Below are 24,242 nucleotides of genomic sequence, written 5' to 3'. Positions count from 1 at the left end.
TGAAAACAAATGTTTTTTTGATTCTTTATCTCTTAAAAATTAGTCTTATTCATATAATGACCTGTGTAATAAGAAGGGGACAGGTAGTCACAATACTCCATATCTTATCTTTTGATAGTGATAGTAGATATTTCTACGTGTGTAAAAAGGGAGGTGTAGTACCTTCCAAAGAAGAATAGCAAAGATAATACATTTGGTGTAACAATTAAAAAAGTAATTGTTATAATTAAATGTAAGTTGTAAAAAATTATTAAGGTCTTTAAAATAGTACATTTTAAAAATCTGATTAAAAACTTCAATTTTATTTTATAATTTAATATAACTTTAGTTATATATCATTTAATAAAAGTAATAGTTTTTATAATTAGTATGTATATTATACTTGCAGATCTATTGTGCTTTATTATATTATTACAGAAATGATGAAGATATTTTATTTACTTATCATGGGTTTTGTCTACAACCTAGGTAAATAGTAATTAACTTAAGATTTTCATTTTTCTAATTTTTTATAAATATTATATATTGTTTTTATAAATATATATACTGACAAACCTCAAAAGTAGCATTAATAATGTCACTTTTTAGGCATTCATGCTCAAGAAAATGCTGTGCGTACTCTTTCACCTTCTCTTCGTGAATGTTATGAAAATAAATATCTTTTAGAAAGGGATAATAGATTACCTCATACATTAAACACATTTATTGCAATACTGCGAAAAATTGAAAATTCAGAAGGATTAAACATGGATCTCAGGAGTTTGTCTGTTGCAATATTACATCGGTAAACATACATCAGTAAAATTTATCATCAATAATATTTATTTAATATTTCTTTTAATTCTCTTCATAAGTTTATTTATATCTATTTATAATATTTTTTAAATAATATGAGATATCTTGGCATTTATATATTATCAATTAAATATTATCAATATATAGTTTTCGGCAAGATGGTATACGTCAAAACCCATCTGTAGTATCACAAGATGGAATATCTCCTTATGCACCAACTGGCCATGAATTTTTTCGTCATGCAAAAACACTTCGTTTTATACAAGGAAATGCTATTTTATTTCCTAATAACAGCATTACTGATATCGAAAGAGTAAGATTTTTATTGATTGAAATCTTTATAAGTCATAAACATACATATAATAATTTTTTTATAAATCATCTGTAATTTATATTTAAAAGTGATATAAATGTGATCAAATAATATGATAAATTATTTATTTTAGTGCACTCTACATTTTATGTTGTCAAGTAGCATAAATGGTTTGGAAAGAGGTGATGAAGCAACTGTTTGTAGATTTGCAAATAGTGCATACAGAAATATTAGAAGTATTGACAAAAATAATACTGATAATTCAAAAACTAATATTGAAGATGTTGAAACTTTATCTCCAGAAGAAATGTAAATATATAATTTAAATATTTTTATTTCATTGAAATATGTTCTAATAAAAATTTTGATTATTATATAGAGAAACAATAACAAATAAGAAAGATTCAACAGAAAATGCAATAGATCCAAATTCATTGTATCCAGAATTGCCACCTAATCATCCTGATAGAGGAAGAATATTTGCTCTACCACTATTAAGTAAATGCCCTGTAGAAAATGGAGTAATTAAGACTCTGTAAGTAAGAACTTTATTTAAAATAAATAAAATTCTTTACAGTCTTTTTTTTTATACACACAATTAATAATTTCATAGTTGGGGATCAATTTCTGGTGGTTCAATTCTTGCTGGTATAGCTGCAGGAATACAGCCAGAAAATATTGTACTTCGAGATATATTGAAAGATGAAATACTACAAAGTACATATTCATCTGATGTAACATTAGATAATAAATGGATAGCTACATTGGCTGGTAGATATCAATATAATTTTGAATTAATTTGATTATTATATACAACATTTATATTTATATATATAAAAGAAAAGTAATACTAAATTTATACAGGCGACTTAGCTGAAGTTGCACTTATGCAAGGTCCTATAGTAGAAACATTACAAGTAGGAGTAAATGGAGATTGGAATTCTACTGCAATGCCACGTTGGTATTTTCTAAGTGCATCTGAAAAACTTCAATTTACGACTGCTGAAATTAGAGGAGATTTAGATGGATTAATTCTTGCAAATGAAATTAAATCATGGTATTCAAAAATACCTAACTTACGTCTTTCACAAGTTGTAGATATGTATTATAGTGCTCCAGGCTTATTTAATTCTACAATTCGAGCATGTAATCGTAGATCGTTGTTTCGATATGTTGCACCTAATTCTACATTGTCTGCACAAGTAATTTATCTAATACAATTTTTTTTAATTATAATATAAATATTTCGCATTAAATTAAAATAATATATTACATTGATTTAACAAATTATTTTTATTATAGGCATACAGAGCATCTTTAGTATTAAGTGAAAATTTAGCAAGAGCAACCCTGCAAGCACCTATTATAGAAAAATTTTCAGTTAATGCTGCAAATGAATTATCAACGTATATACGTTAGTATTACATAAATACTATTATATCCCATTATACATTTGCACATGATCAATATATTTGATTTTTAATAAATTCCTATCTTTTATAGCTTCATCAATGAATCAAGATTTATCATGTCAAGAGACAGATCGTTTATTTGATCACACTACAGTCTCTGTAGACTTGACTATTATTCTTGATACAAATTGGCCTTTTATATATTTACAACCTATACTCGCGTAAGTTTAAAAAAGCAATGAAATAATTTGTTAAATGTCTATTTACGTATCTTTGTTTTTCTTGCAGGTATATATTAGAACATATTGACATTAATCAATATAATAGCAATTTTACTATACTTAATGGCTATGATGGAAATATAATGATTAATAATACCAATACTATTTTAAATTTCTACAGTTTTAATTCATCTCATTATATTAATAGTATGTTTATTAGATACACTTAGTCTTTATCATCACTTAGAACTGAAATAATAAATAAAAATAATTATTTACAGTTACTAGAGGTTTAAACCTATCTAAGTCAATTAAAATATTAAAAACTTTAGAGTACAATAAATTGAATAGAGAGCGTAATGAAGGTATAGGAGGAAAAGCATCAAATGTGGTATTAATAATGCCATATAATGCACAGTTATTACAATCTGACAAAGAATATTGTTTGGAACAACTAAAATATATGCGTCAAGAAATTCCAGGTTATAAAAAATTTCTTGATATATTCCTCAATATATTTTATTTTATACTCTTTAATATTTTTTATTATTTATTAATTTGTAAATATGATCTTGTAGATACAACTGTTCTTATTTTAACTTATGGGTCAAAGGATACATGGGTAAATATAGTACAAAATTCTACATCAGATTTGTTTGCAATAGGGTTGGGAGATAATAGAGATGCTTTGGCACCACTTGATAAACTCATTTCGAGAATAAAGCGAAGTAAGATATAAATCAAATACAGCATATAATATTCATAAAATATTATAAAATAATTAAATACTCAAATATTGTAATAAGTATGATATAAAAACATTAATTGACCAAAAAATTGCAGTTCCTAAAAGATTAATTAATACACGATGTGGTGCAAATTATGTGCCACTTGGATCTTCAAATTCATTTGTGGATTATGTTCAACCACATGGAATTAATTTTTATAGACTTCATCCTAATTACTTCTTTTCTCATGATACTACAGCTAAAGTAAAGGTATTTAATATATTAAAAATTTATATATATATATATATATATATATATAAATTTTTTCAAAAGATTTACATATGCAATTTTAATAATATACTTTTCAGATTCTAGGATCTGGATGGGCACCTTTAAGAGTGTGCACATCAAGAAAATTATTACATGTTAATGCAACAGAAGCTAATCTAGCAGCTTCTTGCATGTTAATAAATAACAATGAACATAGTGTTTCAGTTTCTTGTGGTGATGCTACCTTTATTCATGAATGTCAACCATTATATTTATCTGTAACTGCTAATTCTTCTGATACATCATATCAATGCACAGGTACATAAATATAATGATTATGTATTATGTGAAAATTCAGTGAACTGTTAGAAAAATAACTACTTCTTTTTATATTTTAGATCAAAGCAAGTGTAGATTCCCACATATGATAAAGTATACTATTTCATACGAAAATTTAGTATGCACAAGTAGTGTAAATAATATAGCAATCAATCCTATTGTTTTGATGATAGTAATAATATATTGTCTTGTATCAAATAATAGATCTTATTAAAAATAGTTATTTTATTACAAAAATAATCCACGATTAAAATATTAAACTACAAATTAATAATTTTTTAAAAAATCATAAATTGAATTACAAGAATTTTATTTATTATTAAACATCTTTTAATTAATTAATTGATAATAAAAATAACAAATTAAAATATTTTAATTATATTAGAATCTGTTTTCTCCAAATAATAAAAGATTATTTCTTATTATTTCATTAAGTATAACACGAATAATTGTACATTTTTTTATATTCATTTCATATTCAACAAATTATATCAGAAGTTTGTATTACATATGTACAGATATTTAAGAAATTTTATGAAGTTTTTGTACCAGAAATAAATCAATTGTTACTTAATAAAAAAAAAAGTAATATACCTTTAGATGAAGGGCTTGCAAAGTGTTACTGTGTGATCAATTCCACAGGCAACTTTTTTTACATGAGCTCCTATAGACACCTAAAATAAAATTACAAGAAATAAATACAAACTGTATGAAGAATTACAGTACAAAGTACACATCTTACCTTGAGAGGAAAAAATTGATCGTTATTATGGCCTAATCCTAAGGATCCAAATTTATTACATCCCCACATATATAGATCTCCTGTATTTGTTACTGCTGCTAGATGACTTATCCCACAATATATATTTATAACCTAAAAATAAAAATGACTGCATTACATCAGATAGATATATATGCAAATCTATATTAAATAAATTTAATTTTACCTTATTATTACGTGAATACGCATTATTACCAAATAATGTGGATGGAATTAATGTGGGTTTTAAAACTCTCTGTACTTGTGGTCCAAGACCAAGAATACCATATCCCCATACATAAACCTCCCCTGAAGCTGAAAAATACGATACAATTGAATCAAATTATTATGAACAATAATTTTTTAATAATTTTTTTCTAACTCCAATTAATATTATATTTTATTCTTACAATTTAGTATCATACAAAAACAACCTCCTGCAGCAATGTCAACAATATGTCCTACTTCCTTAGATATATTCAGTTCTGTGGCAATGTTTACTTGATAATTATCATTGTCTATCAATAATTGCCCATATTCTGAATTTCCCCATCCAAACACTTTCCCTTTATCTAATATTTAAAATTAAAAATGAAGCAATTAAAAATATTATAGATATTTTTTGAATGAATCATAACATAAATATTGATTATCAATACATACCACTAAGAGCTAATACACAATCTGCAACACAAGCAACTTTTATTATATGTTGCCCTGCTAAATCCCCTTTAACCAAACTTGGTTGATGTTCATTTCTATAATGTGCCAAGCCAGTTTGTCCATCAGCACCCCAACCAAATGTATACACTTCACCAGATTCTGTTAAAAGTATGCTACGATATAATATATATTAATAAGCAATGTTAGAAAATTTTTACATACATAAACATATAAATAGATAATCTCAATGAAAACTATTTGCTTTGTACCTATGATCTTGGCCAGCTGTTATACCAGTTATTCGATTTCCTTTTATACTAGGTATATGATAAACTACATTACTATTACTATAATTTTCATTTGGTATAATTGGTCTACCACATTGACCATATCCATTGTTACCTAATGTAAAAACTCCTTCATTTGTTAATATTAATAAATGTGCCCTTCCAGCTGCTATACTTATAACTTCAGTTGTAGAATTTTTAAGCGGCAGATTTATTGGTCTTGGAGAAGTTACTACATTTAAAAAAATTTTATTCACTTCTTGAAAACCTAAGTAAAGAAACATAATTTGAAATAAATAGCTTAAGTAATACATCAATTTTACTAGTATTTAATACTTAATATAATATTTTATTACCAAGTTGGGAATCTGTGTTTATTCCACTACCATAAATGATATTTTTATCTGAGGAACTTATTGCAAAAGCTGTAAAACCATAACCGCATGCAACATCTACTACTTTATGTTTTTCTGCAAATGTTAAACGTCTTGGCATTGGAAGATAAGCTATGCCTTGTTTGAACAATGTTTTTTCAATGGTACCTAAAGCTCCATGTTCCGCAAGACCCCAGACATATACTCTGCGATCATCTCCCTTACTGATAGGATATTTAAATACTGTAATGAAGTTATAACAAAATTTACTTAAAATTTTTTTTATATAATTAGAAGATGAGATCAAAATAAATATTATACAATATTTTTAAATATTTATAGGAGTAAAATAATAATATTTTAAGGTTATTACCAGGTAATATGTCCTGTTTTATTTTTCTTCTTTTTGATTGTCCTAATTCTATGTTTTTATTAATTTTTTTAAGTCCATTAATTACTCTCAACATAATTTTAATTATAAAACGTACAAATCTCAGAAATAAATATTATATATACGCTATACATTCCTAGTACATCTTGTTTTGGGCATTCATGTTTACGAGAGTTTTGGCTCAAAGCTTTAATTAGGTTAATCATCCATAAAAAAGATTAAAGCAGATCATATATAAGAAAGATATTGAATATTAAATATTGAATAAGTTTCGAATAAGGCAATGAACGATTAGAATTAAAAATTTTTCTAGAGACAGAGTGAGAAAGATACATGTATGCGTGGACATAAATGTTAGAATTTGGCGCCTTACAATCAGTCCACCATTTTCCGGAAATACCAAATTTTTGTTCAACAATTGGAAGGTTAAGTCATTGTGAACTTGGGATTAGATCGCATTAATGGAAATAGACTTTTGCTGACGAACACGCTTGTAGATACTCTAGATATAATTCGTGGCAATTCTATGAGTGAATTGGCAGCCATTTTTAAACTGCTCACTTACTATAATAGAATAGGAAGGATGTGGACAATGAAAATCGCATTGAGATAGTAATGTAAACGAATGACACTAAATGGCTTGTAATTGTCCGTGAAGGAATAAAGAGTTCGTATTGCCCAGTGCGAGTTTCGTTTCGAGTGGACGGTACTCGAGCGAACGAACTCCATTCCCGTGAAATTGATGAAATGGTGAACTGTCAACACCTTGCCAATCTCAGAATATGATTTTATTTCGTACATTTGCCGAGAGTTGGGGCGGCTTTGCCTGAGGTTCGTCGGTGAAGATCGCGGATTACGCGACTGGTCATCGAAGCGAACGGGCACCGGCATGCAGCAATGTCGGTTTTAACATGCGAGAGGAGAACGAGTGCAAAGATCGTGGCTCTCGAATGCTAAGTTCCTATAATAATGGCAGATAATGTACACAGGAAATCGCATAAACTGTCGGATGGTAGTAGAAAGATATCTAACCCAGTGCATCGTACGACTACGGAGACAATTCGGTTAGGAGAGCCAGACAAACTGCACCAGCCGGTTAGCTTGACCACTTCAAGCAACGTGACCAGTAGTAATCAGTGTCGAAAAAAGACGTCGTCTTTTCAAATTACAAGCGTTACAGTCGGTTGTCGTATGAGCAACGATGCCGGCGAAGACTCAAATGACGATTTGGATGAATCCCACACAGAAGATAATTCTGTGGAACATTCGCGTATTACCGACATCGATATCGAGACGCCTAGTTATTCGGAAGATACTTTCTCTAAAGAGGACGTATTTTTCAATACCAGTAATGCTGCTCTCAGTACTGCTCCGGTGATTCCTACCAGTTCGCAATATGGACTGGCCATCGTACCCTCGGAAGGAAACAGTGTCAACAATTCGGTCAACGATAGCAATATCAACACTTTAGACATTACGTCTGTCACCGACAACAACATTATTAATTTACTATCCAGTAATGCTAAGCAAGATTCTGATTTGCGAGAGGTACATTCACATGGGAGAAATGAACGTTTTAAAGTAGTCAAAATCGAAAGTACAGAGCCATTCAAGAGAGGTAGATGGACCTGCATGGATTATTTGGATCATACGTCAGTGAATCAACCAACAGCTATTGGTACCCCAAAAGTATCCGATCCAAATGAGGTGTGCATATCTTACGGAATAACAGACAGTGGAATTGTAATCCCAGATGCATCTAAACAATCTGTCGTATCTGACGATAAGAGCATTAGTCTTGACGCCAATGGAACAGTCCCCTCTCATCCTGATGTGCATTCATCAATTGGTGTACCGAACAATCCTACAGTTACAAGTGCAAATTATGCAGTAAACAGTTCAATCCCCCCTACTGTACAACATAATCCCACGCAAGTTCAGACGCAAGCAAAAGTTCAACCACCTTCGCAAATTCCTCAATATTTTCAGTCATCCGCGCAACAGCTAGCTTCTCAGCCGCAAGGACAGGGGTCTACGTTGCCATCTAATTTACAACCCACACATCCAAATAATTTGGGACAACCTCAGAGTATGCCTCAAGGTTCTATACCTATTATAACTCAAACTAGTAGTAATAGTGTTCCCCCTCAACAAAATATGACTCATTCTAAAGAAGATCCATATCTGGGAGTGAGCACGCAAAATCAATCTTTACCCGGTCAAACTGTTTGTCCTTCATCGGTGCAGCAAACTTCTGTTCCAACTTCTCAAGCTCCAAATATACTTGTTACTCAACATCCACCGCAACAACAGCAACAGCCACAACAATCACAACATCCGCCGCAGCAGCAGCAACAGCAACAGCAGCAGCAACAACAAACACAACACCCTCCGCAACAACAACAACAGCAACAATCTCAACAGCCATTGCAGACACAGAAACCAATGACTCAGATTTCCGAGCCACTTACTGCCGTTCAAGGAATGCAGGGCATTCAAAGTATACATAAAGTTCCTCAAACAGGTACACAACAATCTTCCTCGACTATTCATGCACCAGGTCCACCGGTACAGCCTCAAGTTATGCCAGCGACACAGATGCAAACACAATCCTCTGGTAGCAATACTCAAGTGCAAATGGCTCAAGTGCCAGCTGCTTGTCAAAATGTTGTGGCAGGAATGCAGCAAGGGACTATAACATTTCATCAGCCTGATCCAGAGCAGGACTCTATTTCAGGCATTGTTACTACTGCTGCAACACAATCAGCTGACGCTACTCTCTTGGAATCATTAACTGAAGTTACACAAGGAAGTGATGAACATCATACCCTTGAGGATAATGAAAGGTTTGTATGCTTATTTATTTTCATATATTTCTTATAAATTATACATTAAACGTGTGATCTTGTAATTTATAATTAAATTTTGTTATAGTGTGTCGGGAACAAGTGCAGTAGCAATTGATAATAAAATTGAACAAGCTATGGTAAGTAACTTTCTTAATTAAAAGGAAATAAAAATATGTGTAATTCTTATAAATAAATAAATTAATGATGATAATACTGTAATGTTTGTAGGATCTGGTAAAAAGTCATTTGATGTTTGCTGTACGAGAAGAAGTCGAGGTATTAAAAGAAAAAATAGCAGAACTTATGGACCGTATTAATCAATTGGAAGCTGAAAATTCAATCTTAAAAGCACATGCTACTCCAGAAACATTGGCTCAATTAAGTCAAACAACTGCAAAATTACCCCAAAACAGTTCAGGAAGTGGTCAATAGGTAACCATTGTACATAAGTTTCTATCAATACTTTGTCAGGAACATAATGGATAATATAATTATTGTATATAACTTTACGATTTTTAGAAATTTATAAATAATGAGATTTATTATATTATACATATTAGCATTAGTCTTTTTTTTTAAGTAAATTAAAGATAATAGATTATTTTTTACTATTTCAGTTTATTGATTAGGAAATATATTTAAAACTGTACATTGAATTTTTCTTTCAAAATGGTCAACCGTTTTGGAAAAACATTGTTGCGATCCTAGACACAAGCAAAGACGTATATGAATGCATGCCAGGACTAAACAGCATACATAACCAGAGTTGATATTGTTTTACGATAGAATTGAAGATTTTGAACGTGTTAAAAGAAGATATTTAACGATACGAAATAGGCAGCTAGACATCCTTAATATTATTTTAATATTTGGCTAATTTGGATGATCGAGTCATTAACACAGTCAATGTAATAGTTTAAAAAGAAACTAAATTTTGAGTGGTTTGGATTATTGTTAAGATTTAAATATCGAAATTAAAAAATTACGTCGATTACAGCTGAAATTATGTCAATAAAATAAAATTTTCATTTGGTTTACATCACACTTGAGGATCTTGTAGTGTACCGTTCTGTATTTTCTTAAACATTATAATGCCAAAAAGCATTTGAAAGTATTGTTCCTATTACATATTTTAGTTATCTAATGATTTTTACATTGCATTTTATAAGGTAAATCTTGGCACGACACATTTTAAATTTTAGTATCATGGATGTCAAATCGCATAGTTTATATTTCGATACTCGTGTCATAGTCTCGTTTTTAAACTGATATGTATTATATTTAACAACAAACAAGTGTCCAAGAAACTCTTATGGTGTGCATCTGAAAACTCGCAATTTTCTGTCATTTTATGTTACATCTTATATGAGCCTAATAAAAAAATTTTTTCATTGTACGATCATTAGAATTTCTTAAAAGTCTTCAACGTGCTTTTATCGTAAAAAGCAAAAGAGGAAATTATACGTGATAACGAGCCAAAAGATTTATATTACACGATTTAAGTAAATGTAATGTTAATATATTATACATAGCCTATAGAATGTGATAATACTTCTTTGAAAATACAGGTTACTTGATTGATTAGCACAACATAATTTTGGGAAAGTTTATTGGACCACTATAAAGACTAAATATGACACTTTAACATAAATCCTTATCAAGACGAAGACCACTTTATGATAAGGGAAATCATAATTCATAATTACACCTTATAAATTTATAAATGTTATAAATTTTTCTATGAAAGAAAGAAAAACAACACATAACCATTTTCTTATGTCAATATCAGTATGTGACTTTTTCTCTTGGAGCAAGTGTGCATGATGATCACTCGACAGATTCATACAAATCCAAAGTTCTTTGTTTTGATAGCAAGAAGTAGCTTATGCCGTAAAACGTGACGAGAGCTGTACAATGGAACGTATAGGCGAGAAATACATGTATTTGCAGTTGGTAGATGAGCATCGTCGGCTGGTCGAATCGTAACACTTGGCATTGGTTGAAAACCGTCTTCGCTCGCTGGTAATGCAGGAGACCCTGTCCAAAAATATACCTAAAAAAAGACATGAATTCAAAAATAAGATAGACGTCTAAATCTCAAAAGCATTATTGAAACAATAAGAGTGTTATTTCTGTTGTTTCTTAAACAATTTGATATTTATACAAATTTTACGTAATAGACGATATCAGAAAAAAATGATTACCAAGTCCTGTCGTTCGACATGTGACATTTTTTCAACAATGGACCATAACCATCGCTTAAACTTTACTAATTTTTCCGTGGCTTCTCCAGATTCATCGTTAAACGATGTATATGATATCAAAACTGATACATTAATGTCACCAACTCCATTTAAAAGCAGTCTTAAATCTTCAGACGTTAAGCCATCCAATGCTCCCTCTGGTAAAACATCAAATACTCCTTCTCGCATTGCATGCAAGGCCTTCTCTTGTACCTTTATCATACGGACTTCCGCATATTTTCGTACATAATCATATACATTACTTGCTGTAACTTCTATGTCCCGACCACTTGATATAAGTTCGATCGAGCCACCACCTTCTTCAGGACATAAATCAATGCTAAGAAAAAAAAAAAAAGATTAAATTACATCGACGCATAGACAATATTTCAAAGAAGATATCTCTTTTAAATAAACGTGTTATTAATTGTGCGCGAATGTGTGTATATATATTTACCTGAAAGTAAGATCCAGTGCGGAGAATAAACTATTGCTGTCTTTAGTTTCAGCATCGATGACGAGTTGTCTTAAACTTTCGTAAATCACAGAATCAAAAAATGCAAGGTCATGGAAACGTATCGGCCTTGCTAAAATATACTTAATAACGTGACGATTTAAAAATATTGGACACAACTCGTTTTGTAATAAACATAAGCCTATCAACCTATTAAACAAAGATAAAAACAAAATCAAGCGATTAACATTAGGTATCTTTCAAAGTATTATCAATTATGGGATAAATGTTTTTTTAGATAACTTACCTGCCTACATTTCTGAAAGCATTTAGTCGTTCATAACTGGCTCTACCTTGTCTAGGTGTATAAAAGCCTCTTTTATCAGGTGAATAGAAAAGAGGAGCGTTATCGTCTCCATCATCCATAATATTATTCTCTATCTTTTTCTTATTAGCTGCACAACGTTCGGTTAAACTGAATACATCAAGATCTAAAAGTGCTTCGCTAGTTAAATCTTGATTATGGCTATGAATTAACTCAAATGCTTCTTCTACTTTTTGTCTTAATGCATCTTCTGAAGCCAGGAGCATCAATAATTGTGCAGGAGATAATTCAAGTAACATCCCAGTTATTTTTTCTGCTAATGCCGGTCGTAATGCATGTACCTAATTAAAAAATATATATATATATATATATATTTCCTGCTTAGATTCCTAATCTTGTTTTTAAGAAAGATGCTTACTTTAGGATATAGTCTATCACCAAGTTGTTGTTGATGCATTGTCAAATGATCATTGTTTGGATGACTGGCTGGCAAAGGATGAGTATTGGATGATGAGCTACCAGATCCTGAAGCATTATTTCCTTCCACGGAACTTGAAGGATGAAAGGAACGAGCTTCGAAAGATAATGCTTTACGTGTTTCACGACATTTTCCGGAGGATCTAGGATTCTTAGATAAGATTTAAAATTATGAAGAAATATTCGTCAAAACTTCATACTCCTATTTAATTTAGGATGACTTACCTGTCTTCTAAGATCACGATCGCGATCTCTGCTTTTCAATTTTTGTAAGACGTTATATTGTGTATATTTTGAGCCAACCTGTGCTGCTTCAAGATTTGGAAGTTTTTCATTTGCAAGCAACGCCTAAAGATAACAAAACATTGGATTATTTCTCTGAGACGAGTAGGATTATTGTAAATACAATGACTTAATATTTGTGCATACATTTTTATAGACAAAAAAATATTTTAAAAATAAATCATGAATATTGGTATGCATCATTGAACAAGTACATCATATTTACAATTTCCCACTCGTCTTCATTATTACATCTGTACTTGTATAACACTTAAATAAAATTGATCGACAGCAATATTAACTATTACGACAGAAATATAGGATAAATTTTATACGTTAACTATAATACGTAACTTTATACGTAACTAATATACGTTCTAAATGATCCCTCACATTACATTCTTAATATATATTATCACAAACCTCGGCTATTGCAGTATAAAAGCTTCTAGCAACACCTGAACCTTCACCTGGCTCATCTTTAAATGTTACTTTTACTCGATTTACTGCCAAAGGTGGAGCATTAGAAGTTCTTTTATTATACAAATTGTATTGTGTGTTTAACTCTTTCATCGTTTGCACCAATAATTGGGTTCTGTCACGTTCAATCTATGAAAATTATGAAATATTCATATTATAAAATATTCTATTAGTAGTAATTTTTATATTCATATGTACAAGTTATATTTAATATCATATGATATATAAAACTGTGATATAGATTATTAAATATTCTATGTGATCAGTAACATTACCTTCGACAAAGTAATATCTTTTTGTTGGGAATTTCTAAGTTTTTCCATATTCCTTCGGAATTTAGCTTCCTTTACAGAGAAACCACCAAGTTCGGATACAACTGATCCTGCTTCTAAACCAACATCTTCCATAAAAACTCGACCAAATAAATCCAATGATAATCTCCATCGTCCTAATAGAATATTATGTGAAATGTTTGTCCCAATAGTTGAAATAGTTCTAGCAGATTCCACTGGACTTGTTTCTACTGTTTCATGCGCAGAGATTTCATGACTCGTTACTGCGGGATCAACTTCCTCAGAGACATTTTGATTTTCGACCGTTGGAACAACTAGTACTTCAGGAGCAGTAGCTTTGTTCAGACTTGTTTCCTTTGTGAAATGAAAATTAATGATAAATATATAGATGAATGATAAAATAATAAATTGTGTTAACGAAATGAATTACTCACGGATATAGTTCCAGCTCTAACTATAACACTTCTATTTGTTTTACACACATCTTTACCCTTGTTATTTCCAGAATCATTCTGATTATTGGTAGATACTATAATAGGAGCTCTGTCAATTTGTTCTGTCACCATAGGCGTTGGACCTTCATTTACATGATGAAATGATTTAGGCTTTTCCTGAAATAAATAATGATTTATTTATGATCAATAAATATATGCATTCACGTGTGTGTATAAAATGATCAGGATAGCGTAAAATATTACAGCAAATTTTGTAGATCCTGAATCTCCGGTAGAGGCAGATGGTCGTCTTATTTCTGAAGGAACAAATGTAGCTCCAGGAATGATTTGACTGAATGTAGGAGATGACAAACTATTTTGATTGTCAGCACCACGTGCGGAGAGACCGAGCCTTGTAGGCAAACCTGCTAATGGATTTTGGTTGGCAGCGCCTGTCGGCTGTCGTGGGATGCCAAAGAGATCCTCACGCCTTGAATGTGGCTGCAATAAATGCGGCTGATCAGCTAATGGTAATGCTTCGCTCATAACTGTGTCAAATGGATCGAGAGGCGGGCAACCAAGGCATAAGGTAGAATCTGATCTTTGGAAGAAAGGATGTTTTCTTCCTTTAGGTGTAGAATTACTGTTATTTCCAGACCCGCATATGGGAACTTGAAGTAAATCTGGATAGTCCACAGAATCGGTTTCTAATGCAGTAGGTGCTGGAGAATTATATTCCTCTCCTTCATCATTATCATTTTCATCCTAGGAAAAAAAAAGAAAAATAAATAAATAAATAAATAAATAAATAAATAAATAAATAAATAAATAAAAATGAAATTGATGTAACATAAAATAATAATATAGTAAAATATTTTACTAACTTGATCGTTCCATGTCGAATAATTTGATGACTCTTTTTGCGCTTCGCCTCTTGATGTTAATGGTTCAGAAAGACAACGCATATAATATACGAGAGCATCGAATACATATGCAACGTGTCTTAACGCGGAAACATCTAGAACCGGTAAACTGTCTCTGTGTTCTCCATTATGAGCTCGCATCAATGATAAACAGTAAGATAAAAACTCTCGTCTAGCAGAATGCAAATCACCACCTGTAAACAAAATGTAATCATTCGTTTCTCTTACTACATAATCGTTGCTCTCTTACTACATTTTCTTGTTAGGAATCTAAAGTTTGTACTTAAAAATTAATCGTGCTCCTAGCTTCGGTGGTTAAGCTGGCAGTTTAATGTGAATAAAATAGAAAGTTATTAAATCAACTCAACGTTTGGCTATATTACGAAAAATTCAAAACTGCATAAATATAGAAAGCAATAAGAAGATATCTTCACACAAACCTTCACGTTCTCTGCTATTCCTAGCAGGTTCACTAACACCAGCAAAACCAACAGTAAGTCTTGTCGAAGCTTGAGGAGCAGAAATATTGGAGCTTGTTGCAATACCACTGCGTTGGTTTCGATTTGCATTTCCTTGTAATGTCAAAGAGAGAGCTGCTGAACTCAATAATCCAGTGAAATTACCGCCAGAAAGTGAAGGAGCATTATTAAGTGGATGTTCAGGATGTGTTGGATCAGCGCTACGCGTTAAAGACACTCCAAACCTTAATTGTGCTTCGGTAGCATCCATAACTGTTAAAAGCCAATCCCACGTAGGTTTCAAATGTGCTTCTAAATATAACTGCAAATACAATATGAACATTTAGCTTTGTAATTAAATATTTGTGAAAACGGTAAAAAATTAAATACCTGTAAGTTCAATGCATCTTGGAAAGTAATTTCCATTAATCGTGGTAAAGTAGGAGCCAATGTTTTGTAATCTTGCATCATAACTAACAGATCGGCAATCTGTCGAATTACAATTCCAAATGCTCGTGCCAAACAACTTGCAGTTGTTCCCATAGTTATAGGTTCTTGTGCAGCTGCAACGGCAGATGTAGCAGTAGTACGTCTCAAAGATACGGGATCGATAAAAACCAAATTACTGCCACCAGTCACTCGTAAGCCTGCAGTACGCGTACTTGACTCACGATTACGAATGGCCCATTGCATAGAAACTGGTGCCAAATTGTTGCGATGTAAATGGCCAGATGATCCACTGAAATATTTTCATTAAATAATATACATAATATAAATATATGAGTTACAGAGAGATACGCAATTAATAACAAAATTATATCATACCTTCTACGTTCCAATTGTTCATCTCCAATTTGAAAGTCTTCATTATCTTGTTCGTCTGTTTCACCTGCTTCACTTTCATCGTCTTCCTGTTGACTGGATTCACCAGACTCATCTTCGGGAAACAGTAATATCGATCCCATACCACCATCAGAACCTGCAGTAGCTCCAGTTTGAACACTTCTTTGAGCCGATGCCGCATCTTGATTACTGTGATTATCGTCTGAATCCGATTCAGTTTCCGCTTCAGCTAATAGATCTAATTCCGTATCAGATTCTCCATCTCCTGCTTGTTCTTCTCCAACACCACCTGCGTTGCTATCAACTTCGCCAAGCGGTTGACCGGCAACGGTACCAGAAACACCTGATTCGTCGTGTTCACTTATATCTCCATCCATATCCATAGGGACATCTTTAAAAAAGCATACCATTATAAATACTTTAATTGTTATTATCATAACACAATTATTACCTTCTCCACCTTCAACTTCATCCATTGCAGATACATCTCTTGCAATAGTTATGTTATTATTTACTTGTTGCGTTTGCAAACCACCATCTAAAGTTTGAGAACTAACTCCACTGTGAGGTATTAATGGTTCTATAGAAAACAATTCTTCAGATCCATTTATTACTTCGACTGCGGAACTTGTTAACGTAAATGGTGCTGTTGGTCGCGCAACGCCTAATCGTACCGGGGCTATCAATGAATCTGCAGTTTCGCATAATTCTTCGACTGCCAATTTAATTAAAGCTTGAAAAACTTTGCGACATTTCATCAAAGGTTGAGAAGCTTGACTTGCACTGAACATTACATTTATATCATTATTATTTCAACGTGGAAATTATATAATTATAGAAACAATTTTTTCAACAAATTCATACCTTTTCCTTTTTGCTGTATTAGGCGCCATTTCGATAGTAAATATTACGAATATTCGAGCTACAGATCTTACAAATCGTCGAGCAACATTGTTCGCTTCTTCTTGACGTCCAGGTATAGAATCATTTTGCAATTCTCTTATAAGAGTAGTAAGCAAAGTATCAAGCATCTAAACAGTAGATAATAATATTTTAAGGATTGCTATTTCTATTTCTTTACACAAAAATTCTATATTAAATTAGAAATATACGTATAGTAATAGATAAATAAATACAAAATTACCTCTGTGCTGCATTTAACAAGTAACAGATGGGTGAATTTATCCAGTAATGCTGTACCACTTTGACGACATAATTGTCCTTGATCTCCAAATAACTGTTCATTACCATTTTCGGATACTCCTGACATAATCATACATTGAACTGCTGACCAGTCATTTAATAATCTTTCAAGAGCATTTCGACTAAAACGAGGTGGTTCTAAATCATGATCTGGCATATCAGAATCAGCACCTAATCCTGTTCAGAAATATTGTTATTATCTTGTAAATATTATATATATATATATATCTTTATTTATTTATTTACATATATTTATATTTATGAAAATAAAAATATAGTATACCATCCGATGATGGTGCTTTACGACTCGCAGATGTCGATCGAGGCCGAGTTGCTGGTCTAAATTGACGCTGTTCTATGAATTGTCTTCCTACTGTCTGAGCCAAAAATAATAAAATACATTCTCCTCGTGAATTAATTTTTGTTGCAAGATCAGTGTTGACTACAAGTCGACACAAGAGATCATAACGAGCAACTTGATAGCCAGCGATAAGTGCACGACATTTACACTTTTCCCAACAATCGCAATATGCTGTTGGTGATGTCCTTTTAAGTTTGCAATCGTGTCCCCTATGGCAAACGCGAGCACATTCGGTGCAACAACATAACGATCCTGTTAAACCGCATGTTCTACACTCAAATATGTCCTGATTGATATGATCTGCGCCAGTCCAGGTAAAGCTGCAAGTATCATTACAGCAAGTCACGAATAAAGGAGATAAATCTGGATTAGCATCAGGAGGTAGAATCATTGCTGAACATTCTTTGGAATCTCTACCAACTTTTTGAATAGTATCTAATAAAATTAAAGCTGCATGATATGCACGAACAGATACTGCAAGCATTAATGGCGTTTGTCCTTGAGCATCCTTTGCTGTAAGTAATTCTTTCAAGTAAGGAGCTAATACATTACTTTCGCACATGTACTTCAGTATTAGCAGCGCATTATTCCTTCTTTCAACGGAATCTACAATATACGTATTATTGGATGCTGCTCCTATATTAGGTTTATTCATCATAGAAATACTAGCAGCACCTATGCTAAGCAAACTGTCTTCTTCTCCGGATGTATTGTCGAATGCCTCAGGTGGCCAACTCAAAGTTGGTATTGGTTCTTCAATAGGTGCTGAGGTACCATCTACTGCATTTGACACCAATGCATATCCAATATCTTTATCGCTTTTCTTATTAGAAGTTGGTGCACACATAGTAACACAAGCATGAAGGATATTTCGATTACCATCACAACGTTCTAACAGTATTGATTGTATTTGAGCCATATTACCCTTAAGATCTTGTTCTAAATTACAAAATACTTGTTTTACGCTATCGTAATCGCATCTCAGTATACGTGACATTAATAGAAGATTGTCAAAGGCCAATGCAATCACTGCAACTTGATTCTTGAGATTTGTTGAATTGGAGCAACTTGGTATGGGAATAGTCGATGTTCCAATGCAAACTACTGGGAGTAAGTCTAACCAATTTGGATCTCTAATGGCATCAGCACAATCTTTTGCTATTGGATAAATTGTGTTGTTTCCATCTCTAAGTATCATGGAACATTCAATATTTTCTCCAGCACTTGTTAGATTAATATTTTGTGGCTGTAATCCCAAGAAAGCATTAATATCCGAAGGGATATAACAATCTTGAACATATCTTCCTGTACTTAAATTATACACAACATAGCTCAACTTATTCCCACTTTTTAATATAGCATGAATGCCTTGTCCATCAGTTGCTATAGTTAAAAGATTATCACTCGAGCCCTCTACTATATTAACTCTTCTAGGAGTACGTTGGAAACAATCGGGTGCTCTTGGATTCATTGACGATTTAATAACTTGCAATTCATCTTTTCTTAAAAGCCTGCAATCGGCTAATAATTTGATCAATTCTTCAGCCGTCAAATCTTTAAAGTCAGATGTACTGAAATCTTTTTCTTTAGTCTCTTTTTCCTTCTCTTTCGAATCTTTTGAAAAGAATTTAACTGCTACATAGCAGCCATCAACTTTAATAACTTTTCCAATAGGAACGGTTTTGACATCTTCTACAAAAACCACGTCTTTCAATTGCCAATCTTCTTCATCCTTTCGTTCAGTTTCTCCTTCGTTTCGAGGCGTTAAACGTTTTTGTCTTTTATGGCTCGTTGTGATGCTACCTGTGTCGCTACATGTGCTGGAAGCAGGCGATGGAGGTGGTGGCATATCGAGCCGATCAGCTGTTTCTTTATGATTTGACTTATTTATTGAAGTATTTCCATTTCCATTCGATTCGCGTTTATCAAAATTCGAATTAGGTAAATGTGATCCAGCTGGTAATATTTTAAATCTGCAAGTTGCGTCTAAATTCCAAGCTGCTGATAACAATTGTCCTACTTTTGGTACCCCATTGGCTATTGTAAATCCTATCAGAAGAGAGCATATTTTATAAAAATATATATGATACTCTCTAGTATATTCTATATTAACTTTATCATCAAAACATATCGAATAATTTACCTATTGCACCAGGTTGATACATCGGACTGTTTTTCATGCAAACGTGTGTACCGTAACTGATGTCATTTGATATCACTGTGGATGGTCTATGTTTGCGTGATTTTGCTTTATATTTCTCCCACAATTTTTTACGTTGAGAAAATGGCAAAACTCCCCTATTTGAAGAGGGGAAAAAAAAAGTGAGTAATTGTAGTTTCTCTTAGTAAATTAAATAATCAATAAAGAATATATAATATTACTAACCACCAATACAATGCACCACTTTCAAGTTTTGCTACAGTATATAATGCACATGTATGAAGTGATACAATTTTGTCCAATGTAAATTCAGTAAAAGCCTGTGCTGGGTGTTCCAGACGAGAGGCAACATGTCCCAAAAGTTCGTCTAGCCACGTAGCTACTTTACCACTTTCTGTACTAACAGAACATCGAATTGCTGTTGCTGATATATTAACTATTTTTTCTGTCATTAATGCTAGTGGTATAGTTTTTGGATGATGAACATTTGGATTCTAAATATAGAAATTGTATTAATCGTATCGTGTTTCATTTCCTTGCTTAAATTATAAAATGATATGTGTATATAATTTTAGTCACCTCTAAATGCTTGTAAGGTTCAGGATCAGACCATTTCCATTGATACAATTGTCCGGAAGTGGAAACAGCTATCAATTCGCTGTAAAGAGCAGCAATTTGAACATAACGTGGTGCAGGTTCGTTACTACGTTCGTGCCACCATTCCAGTTCTTCTGATATCCACAAAGGACTTTGAGAAGCTAACTCTTTTTTCTTGTTATCTAAACAAATAGAAATAAACTAAATTATTTTTCTACTTAATACTTTCTTTATTACTAAAACAAAAAATATATATAATATAAGAAATATATAAAAACTATGTATGCGGATTAAAATATTTTTACCAGGATCTTTTTCCCAAGAATCTTTTAAAGCAGTTTCTAACCAACGTCGTGGTCCATAATATTGACGATCTCTCCATCTACTAAAACTATCACGATCTCTATCACGTTCAGACGAACGTTCCCCTTCTCTGTCATTACCGAGTCTTCGCGAAGAACTTCCACGACTGAAAAATACAATATCCGTTTTTTAATAACTGTATATAAATTGAATTCGAGTTGTAATCAAATTAATTACTGTCTTATGCCTGCATAGCCAAACATATCCTCAGAAAACATAGAGTCTGCATCAATTATAACAGAATGTTCATTACTAAAGCCTCCATCTAATAAGGATATAAGATCTTCTGGTACATAACTATCTGCTGCATCATCAGCATCATCGCCTTCTTCATCATCTCGTGATAAAAGATTATTCACTGCTAAGTTCACATCTAAATTTGTACGCTGCAAAAATATATTATATTTTAATTTACATCACATCATAAGATAATTGATAATCATATTGTAAAATAATAACCTGTAATTCTCTGATAATTAAATTACGACTTTTTCCTTGTAGTACTACTTGAGCTTGAGATATCAAATCTTCTGGTACAAATGGAGCAGGAACTGAAGCAATAGGACGCGAGCTGTTACCACTTCCACTTCCCATGATCACTCCTGGAGGTCCTATTCTACCACTGCCACCACTACTTCCGCTATTACTACCACCTCGAATAGCAGAACTGCTTCTCATGATTCTTGCCCTTGAACGAGAAATACCTGCTCTACTACCACTTCCACTACTTCCGCTACCACTTGGAGCAGAGTTAGAATTTCCAACATGACTTTTGGTTGTACTAAAATAATATAACATACAGGTATCAGTTTTAAAAGAATTCAGTTTATTAAATATTTTAATTTTTCTTCAAATATAGAAGCACAATGCATACTTTCTGTTAGGTTCATTTTTACTTAAATCCAGTCGGTCAGACAATACTGTAAATGCAACACGACATATTCTGTTGTCCTCTGTGAGTAATGCTATATGAGTTGGCCCAACCACAATACGCTTTATGGAAACTTTTAATCCATTAAATGCAGGCGGTGTAACATACCCATACCTATTGATCTTCTCTGCAACTTCTTTCAACCTTAAATAAAAGAATTAATAAATTATAATACATACTAATTTTCAAATAAAAAATACTATAAAACTACTTCTTTCCTTCGTATAATAATAAATATTTTATATCTTTAAAATATTTAAACTATTACATTTTAGCACAAATGTGGTATTAAATAAAGATTTGATGACAAATACAAAAATAATATACACTTGATAGTAATAACTATGAAATGTATACAATTATTTAACGATTAGTATATTTTAGAAAAAATGAATTTATGAAAATGGTTGCATGATATATTTTTGATTCAATGTTTTATATATATATATATTCATAATATTTTACATATAACTGATCAGAAAAAAATATGAAAAACAATCAACAAAATTCTATATATAAGCATTATACAATAATATAATATACATGAAAATAATGCATGTAATAAATACTTTAAAGTAATTAATTAGTTTACATGAAGTATATACATATATAATAGTAATAAAAATAATTGTTGCTTTTATTTTACATTTTTGTATTTACATTAATAAATAAATATATATCAAAATATATACCACCTATCAGAATAAGAAGAAAAGTAAAGAAGCATACAAATATAGTATAATTTAATAGATTGTAACAAGACAACACAATCATTAGGAATTATGATATAAGATCATTAATTGTAGTTTCTTATATTAATGTATTAGAAATATATGTTATCAATATACTGTAAAATTTATCTATACTTCATAAATATATTAAGTATTAGATTTTTTCTTAAAAAAAAATGTGTTAATTTTGTGCAACTCATAATTAGTAATGATATAAAGTGAACTATACTATTATGATTCATTTAGTAGAATATATATGACATAATATATAAGTGAATCGAAATTGCGCAAAATTAAATTTGTAATGGTGTTCATTAACGTATTGTTCAATTTTTCCTTAATGTCTTCTTGATAAATAGAATTAGAAAAATTCGAAAATCGGGACGAATAATTCTCTAAAGTAAAATAAGAAGGAAATGTTTCGTTCGAGTAGATTAAAAAAAAATGCGAACTATAATGGTTACGATAGTTCGAGATGACGCATGAAAAAAGAGGTAGTACGGATTAAATTCCATGATAGAATAGTCAGCAGACATTCTAAAAGATACATTAACGATAGCGTAAGGAATGCGTCGACTCACCTATCATTAAGTTGATCATCGGTACCCGGTAAAGGATGAACGACAAAGTGTATCGAGGTCATTTTAGCTTATTATCGTACGCTTTTCTAGCCGAAATATATCTTAAAACTTGTGTACACAGAATTTCACTACACCAGCGAAACGATGTTCTTCAGCCATGTTTCTGAAGGAAACATCCAGTTCTGCGTTCCTAAAAGTAATATGGCCGTACTCTCTTTTGATGTATTCTCAAATACACTGAAGATTATCTGATGCAATTACTTATGAAGAACCAACGAAGTATTATCTTTTCTTTTTTATCCGAATGAAAAAAAAGCCGTTTATACTTAATGTAAATAATATCGTATAAGTTCCGCTCGGCGCGTATACATCCAATGATTATGATGTTACAATAAGAAATGCACGATTACATCGATTTGACGTGACGTCACGTCATAGAAAACACTAGAAAAACATGTTTAGCATCCGTTAGATCGAAAACTTTTTCTTCTAAATAAATGATTCACAATACTGCTTATTTAAAAAATTTTATTCGTCTTATTGATATCACCATTATTTATTAAATATATTATATTTGTTACTAGAAATTAAAAACTTGAAAGAATAAATTATAATCCTATGTTAAATATCTAATAAGAACAATGTCAAAATAACTTCAATCATAATATTATAAATATTCGTCTAATAATAAAGATTACCT

At 31.6% G+C, this 24,242-nt stretch overlaps 4 protein-coding genes across 10 annotated transcripts; 2 read left to right on the top strand and 2 right to left on the bottom strand.

Moving 5' to 3' along the window:
• Positions 1-52: 52 nt before the first annotated feature.
• On the top strand, positions 53-4,353 carry LOC122631028. 2 transcript variants are annotated; one of them, XM_043816207.1, is made up of 16 exons: positions 53-232; positions 418-468; positions 589-784; positions 943-1,108; positions 1,242-1,417; positions 1,488-1,643; positions 1,722-1,879; positions 1,973-2,310; positions 2,411-2,522; positions 2,612-2,741; positions 2,809-2,948; positions 3,023-3,223; positions 3,320-3,469; positions 3,585-3,739; positions 3,838-4,057; positions 4,138-4,353. In XM_043816207.1, the coding sequence occupies exons 2-16, from the start codon at positions 420-422 to the stop codon at positions 4,290-4,292; spliced, it is 2,502 nt and encodes an 833-aa protein (XP_043672142.1). In that variant the 5' UTR covers positions 53-232; positions 418-419; the 3' UTR covers positions 4,293-4,353. The 2 variants fall into 2 exon arrangements, with proteins under 2 accessions (XP_043672142.1, XP_043672141.1); XM_043816206.1 differs by having other exon boundaries at positions 389-468.
• A 171-nt stretch (positions 4,354-4,524) lies between these two features.
• On the bottom strand, positions 4,525-7,009 carry LOC122631369 (RCC1-like G exchanging factor-like protein). 2 transcript variants are annotated; one of them, XM_043816989.1, is made up of 8 exons: positions 6,536-7,009; positions 6,145-6,405; positions 5,771-6,056; positions 5,502-5,674; positions 5,249-5,410; positions 5,026-5,153; positions 4,821-4,952; positions 4,525-4,752 (listed from the first exon to the last, which is right to left on the bottom strand). In XM_043816989.1, the coding sequence occupies exons 1-8, from the start codon at positions 6,627-6,629 to the stop codon at positions 4,675-4,677; spliced, it is 1,314 nt and encodes a 437-aa protein (XP_043672924.1). In that variant the 5' UTR covers positions 6,630-7,009; the 3' UTR covers positions 4,525-4,674. The 2 variants fall into 2 exon arrangements, with proteins under 2 accessions (XP_043672924.1, XP_043672925.1); XM_043816990.1 differs by having other exon boundaries at positions 5,502-5,660; positions 5,904-6,056.
• A 98-nt stretch (positions 7,010-7,107) lies between these two features.
• Positions 7,108-10,798, top strand: LOC122631368 (protein bunched, class 2/F/G isoform-like). 2 transcript variants are annotated; one of them, XM_043816987.1, is made up of 4 exons: positions 7,108-9,399; positions 9,488-9,539; positions 9,631-9,834; positions 10,020-10,798. In XM_043816987.1, the coding sequence occupies exons 1-3, from the start codon at positions 7,523-7,525 to the stop codon at positions 9,832-9,834; spliced, it is 2,133 nt and encodes a 710-aa protein (XP_043672922.1). In that variant the 5' UTR covers positions 7,108-7,522; the 3' UTR covers positions 10,020-10,798. The 2 variants fall into 2 exon arrangements, with proteins under 2 accessions (XP_043672922.1, XP_043672921.1); XM_043816986.1 differs by having other exon boundaries at positions 7,109-9,399; positions 9,631-10,798.
• LOC122631367 (E3 ubiquitin-protein ligase hyd) lies at positions 10,001-23,932 on the bottom strand. Of its 4 annotated transcripts, XM_043816984.1 has the most exons (27): positions 23,543-23,931; positions 22,174-22,374; positions 21,759-22,080; positions 21,477-21,685; positions 21,242-21,405; positions 20,919-21,118; positions 20,565-20,833; positions 20,322-20,476; positions 18,854-20,227; positions 18,101-18,784; positions 17,759-17,994; positions 17,479-17,645; positions 17,066-17,397; positions 16,597-17,005; positions 16,162-16,510; positions 15,754-16,093; positions 15,275-15,507; positions 14,655-15,155; positions 14,391-14,567; positions 13,939-14,310; positions 13,607-13,792; positions 13,127-13,249; positions 12,843-13,052; positions 12,407-12,765; positions 12,103-12,309; positions 11,607-11,985; positions 10,001-11,455 (listed from the first exon to the last, which is right to left on the bottom strand). In XM_043816984.1, the coding sequence occupies exons 1-27, from the start codon at positions 23,602-23,604 to the stop codon at positions 11,243-11,245; spliced, it is 8,433 nt and encodes a 2,810-aa protein (XP_043672919.1). In that variant the 5' UTR covers positions 23,605-23,931; the 3' UTR covers positions 10,001-11,242. The 4 variants fall into 4 exon arrangements, with proteins under 4 accessions (XP_043672919.1, XP_043672920.1, XP_043672918.1 ...); XM_043816985.1 differs by having other exon boundaries at positions 15,859-16,093; positions 18,101-20,227; positions 23,543-23,932; XM_043816983.1 differs by having other exon boundaries at positions 18,101-20,227.
• Positions 23,933-24,242: the final 310 nt, after the last annotated feature.

Source organism: Vespula pensylvanica, chromosome 8 (genome assembly GCF_014466175.1).
Source record: "Vespula pensylvanica isolate Volc-1 chromosome 8, ASM1446617v1, whole genome shotgun sequence".
Classification (NCBI taxonomy): Eukaryota; Metazoa; Arthropoda; class Insecta; order Hymenoptera; family Vespidae; genus Vespula; species Vespula pensylvanica.
This window is presented reverse-complemented; position numbering and strand designations above follow the sequence as displayed.

What these genes read in the sequence shown, in the direction of transcription:
- LOC122631368 (XM_043816987.1), top strand. Translation starts at nt 7,523, where the DNA reads ATGGCAGATAATGTACACAGGAAATCGCATAAACTGTCGGATGGTAGT. An exon ending in ACCCTTGAGGATAATGAAAG is followed by an intron (nt 9,400 to 9,487) that starts GTTTGTATGCTT and finishes ATTTTGTTATAG; the next exon opens with TGTGTCGGGAACAAGTGCAG. An exon ending in ATAAAATTGAACAAGCTATG is followed by an intron (nt 9,540 to 9,630) that starts GTAAGTAACTTT and finishes TAATGTTTGTAG; the next exon opens with GATCTGGTAAAAAGTCATTT.
- LOC122631367 (XM_043816982.1), bottom strand. Translation starts at nt 23,604, where the DNA reads ATGACCTCGATACACTTTGTCGTTCATCCTTTACCGGGTACCGATGAT. An exon ending in GATGATCAACTTAATGATAG is followed by an intron (nt 22,375 to 23,542) that starts GTGAGTCGACGC and finishes CTTTTATTTAAG; the next exon opens with GTTGAAAGAAGTTGCAGAGA. An exon ending in TTGTTAAATGCAGCACAGAG is followed by an intron (nt 17,646 to 17,758) that starts GTAATTTTGTAT and finishes TCTACTGTTTAG; the next exon opens with ATGCTTGATACTTTGCTTAC.
- LOC122631369 (XM_043816989.1), bottom strand. Translation starts at nt 6,629, where the DNA reads ATGTTGAGAGTAATTAATGGACTTAAAAAAATTAATAAAAACATAGAA. An exon ending in ACAGCTGGCCAAGATCATAG is followed by an intron (nt 5,675 to 5,770) that starts GTACAAAGCAAA and finishes ATTATATCGTAG; the next exon opens with CATACTTTTAACAGAATCTG. An exon ending in TTGTGTATTAGCTCTTAGTG is followed by an intron (nt 5,411 to 5,501) that starts GTATGTATTGAT and finishes TTTAAATATTAG; the next exon opens with ATAAAGGGAAAGTGTTTGGA.
- LOC122631028 (XM_043816207.1), top strand. Translation starts at nt 420, where the DNA reads ATGATGAAGATATTTTATTTACTTATCATGGGTTTTGTCTACAACCTA. An exon ending in ATGGATAGCTACATTGGCTG is followed by an intron (nt 1,880 to 1,972) that starts GTAGATATCAAT and finishes AAATTTATACAG; the next exon opens with GCGACTTAGCTGAAGTTGCA. An exon ending in ATACTACAGCTAAAGTAAAG is followed by an intron (nt 3,740 to 3,837) that starts GTATTTAATATA and finishes TATACTTTTCAG; the next exon opens with ATTCTAGGATCTGGATGGGC.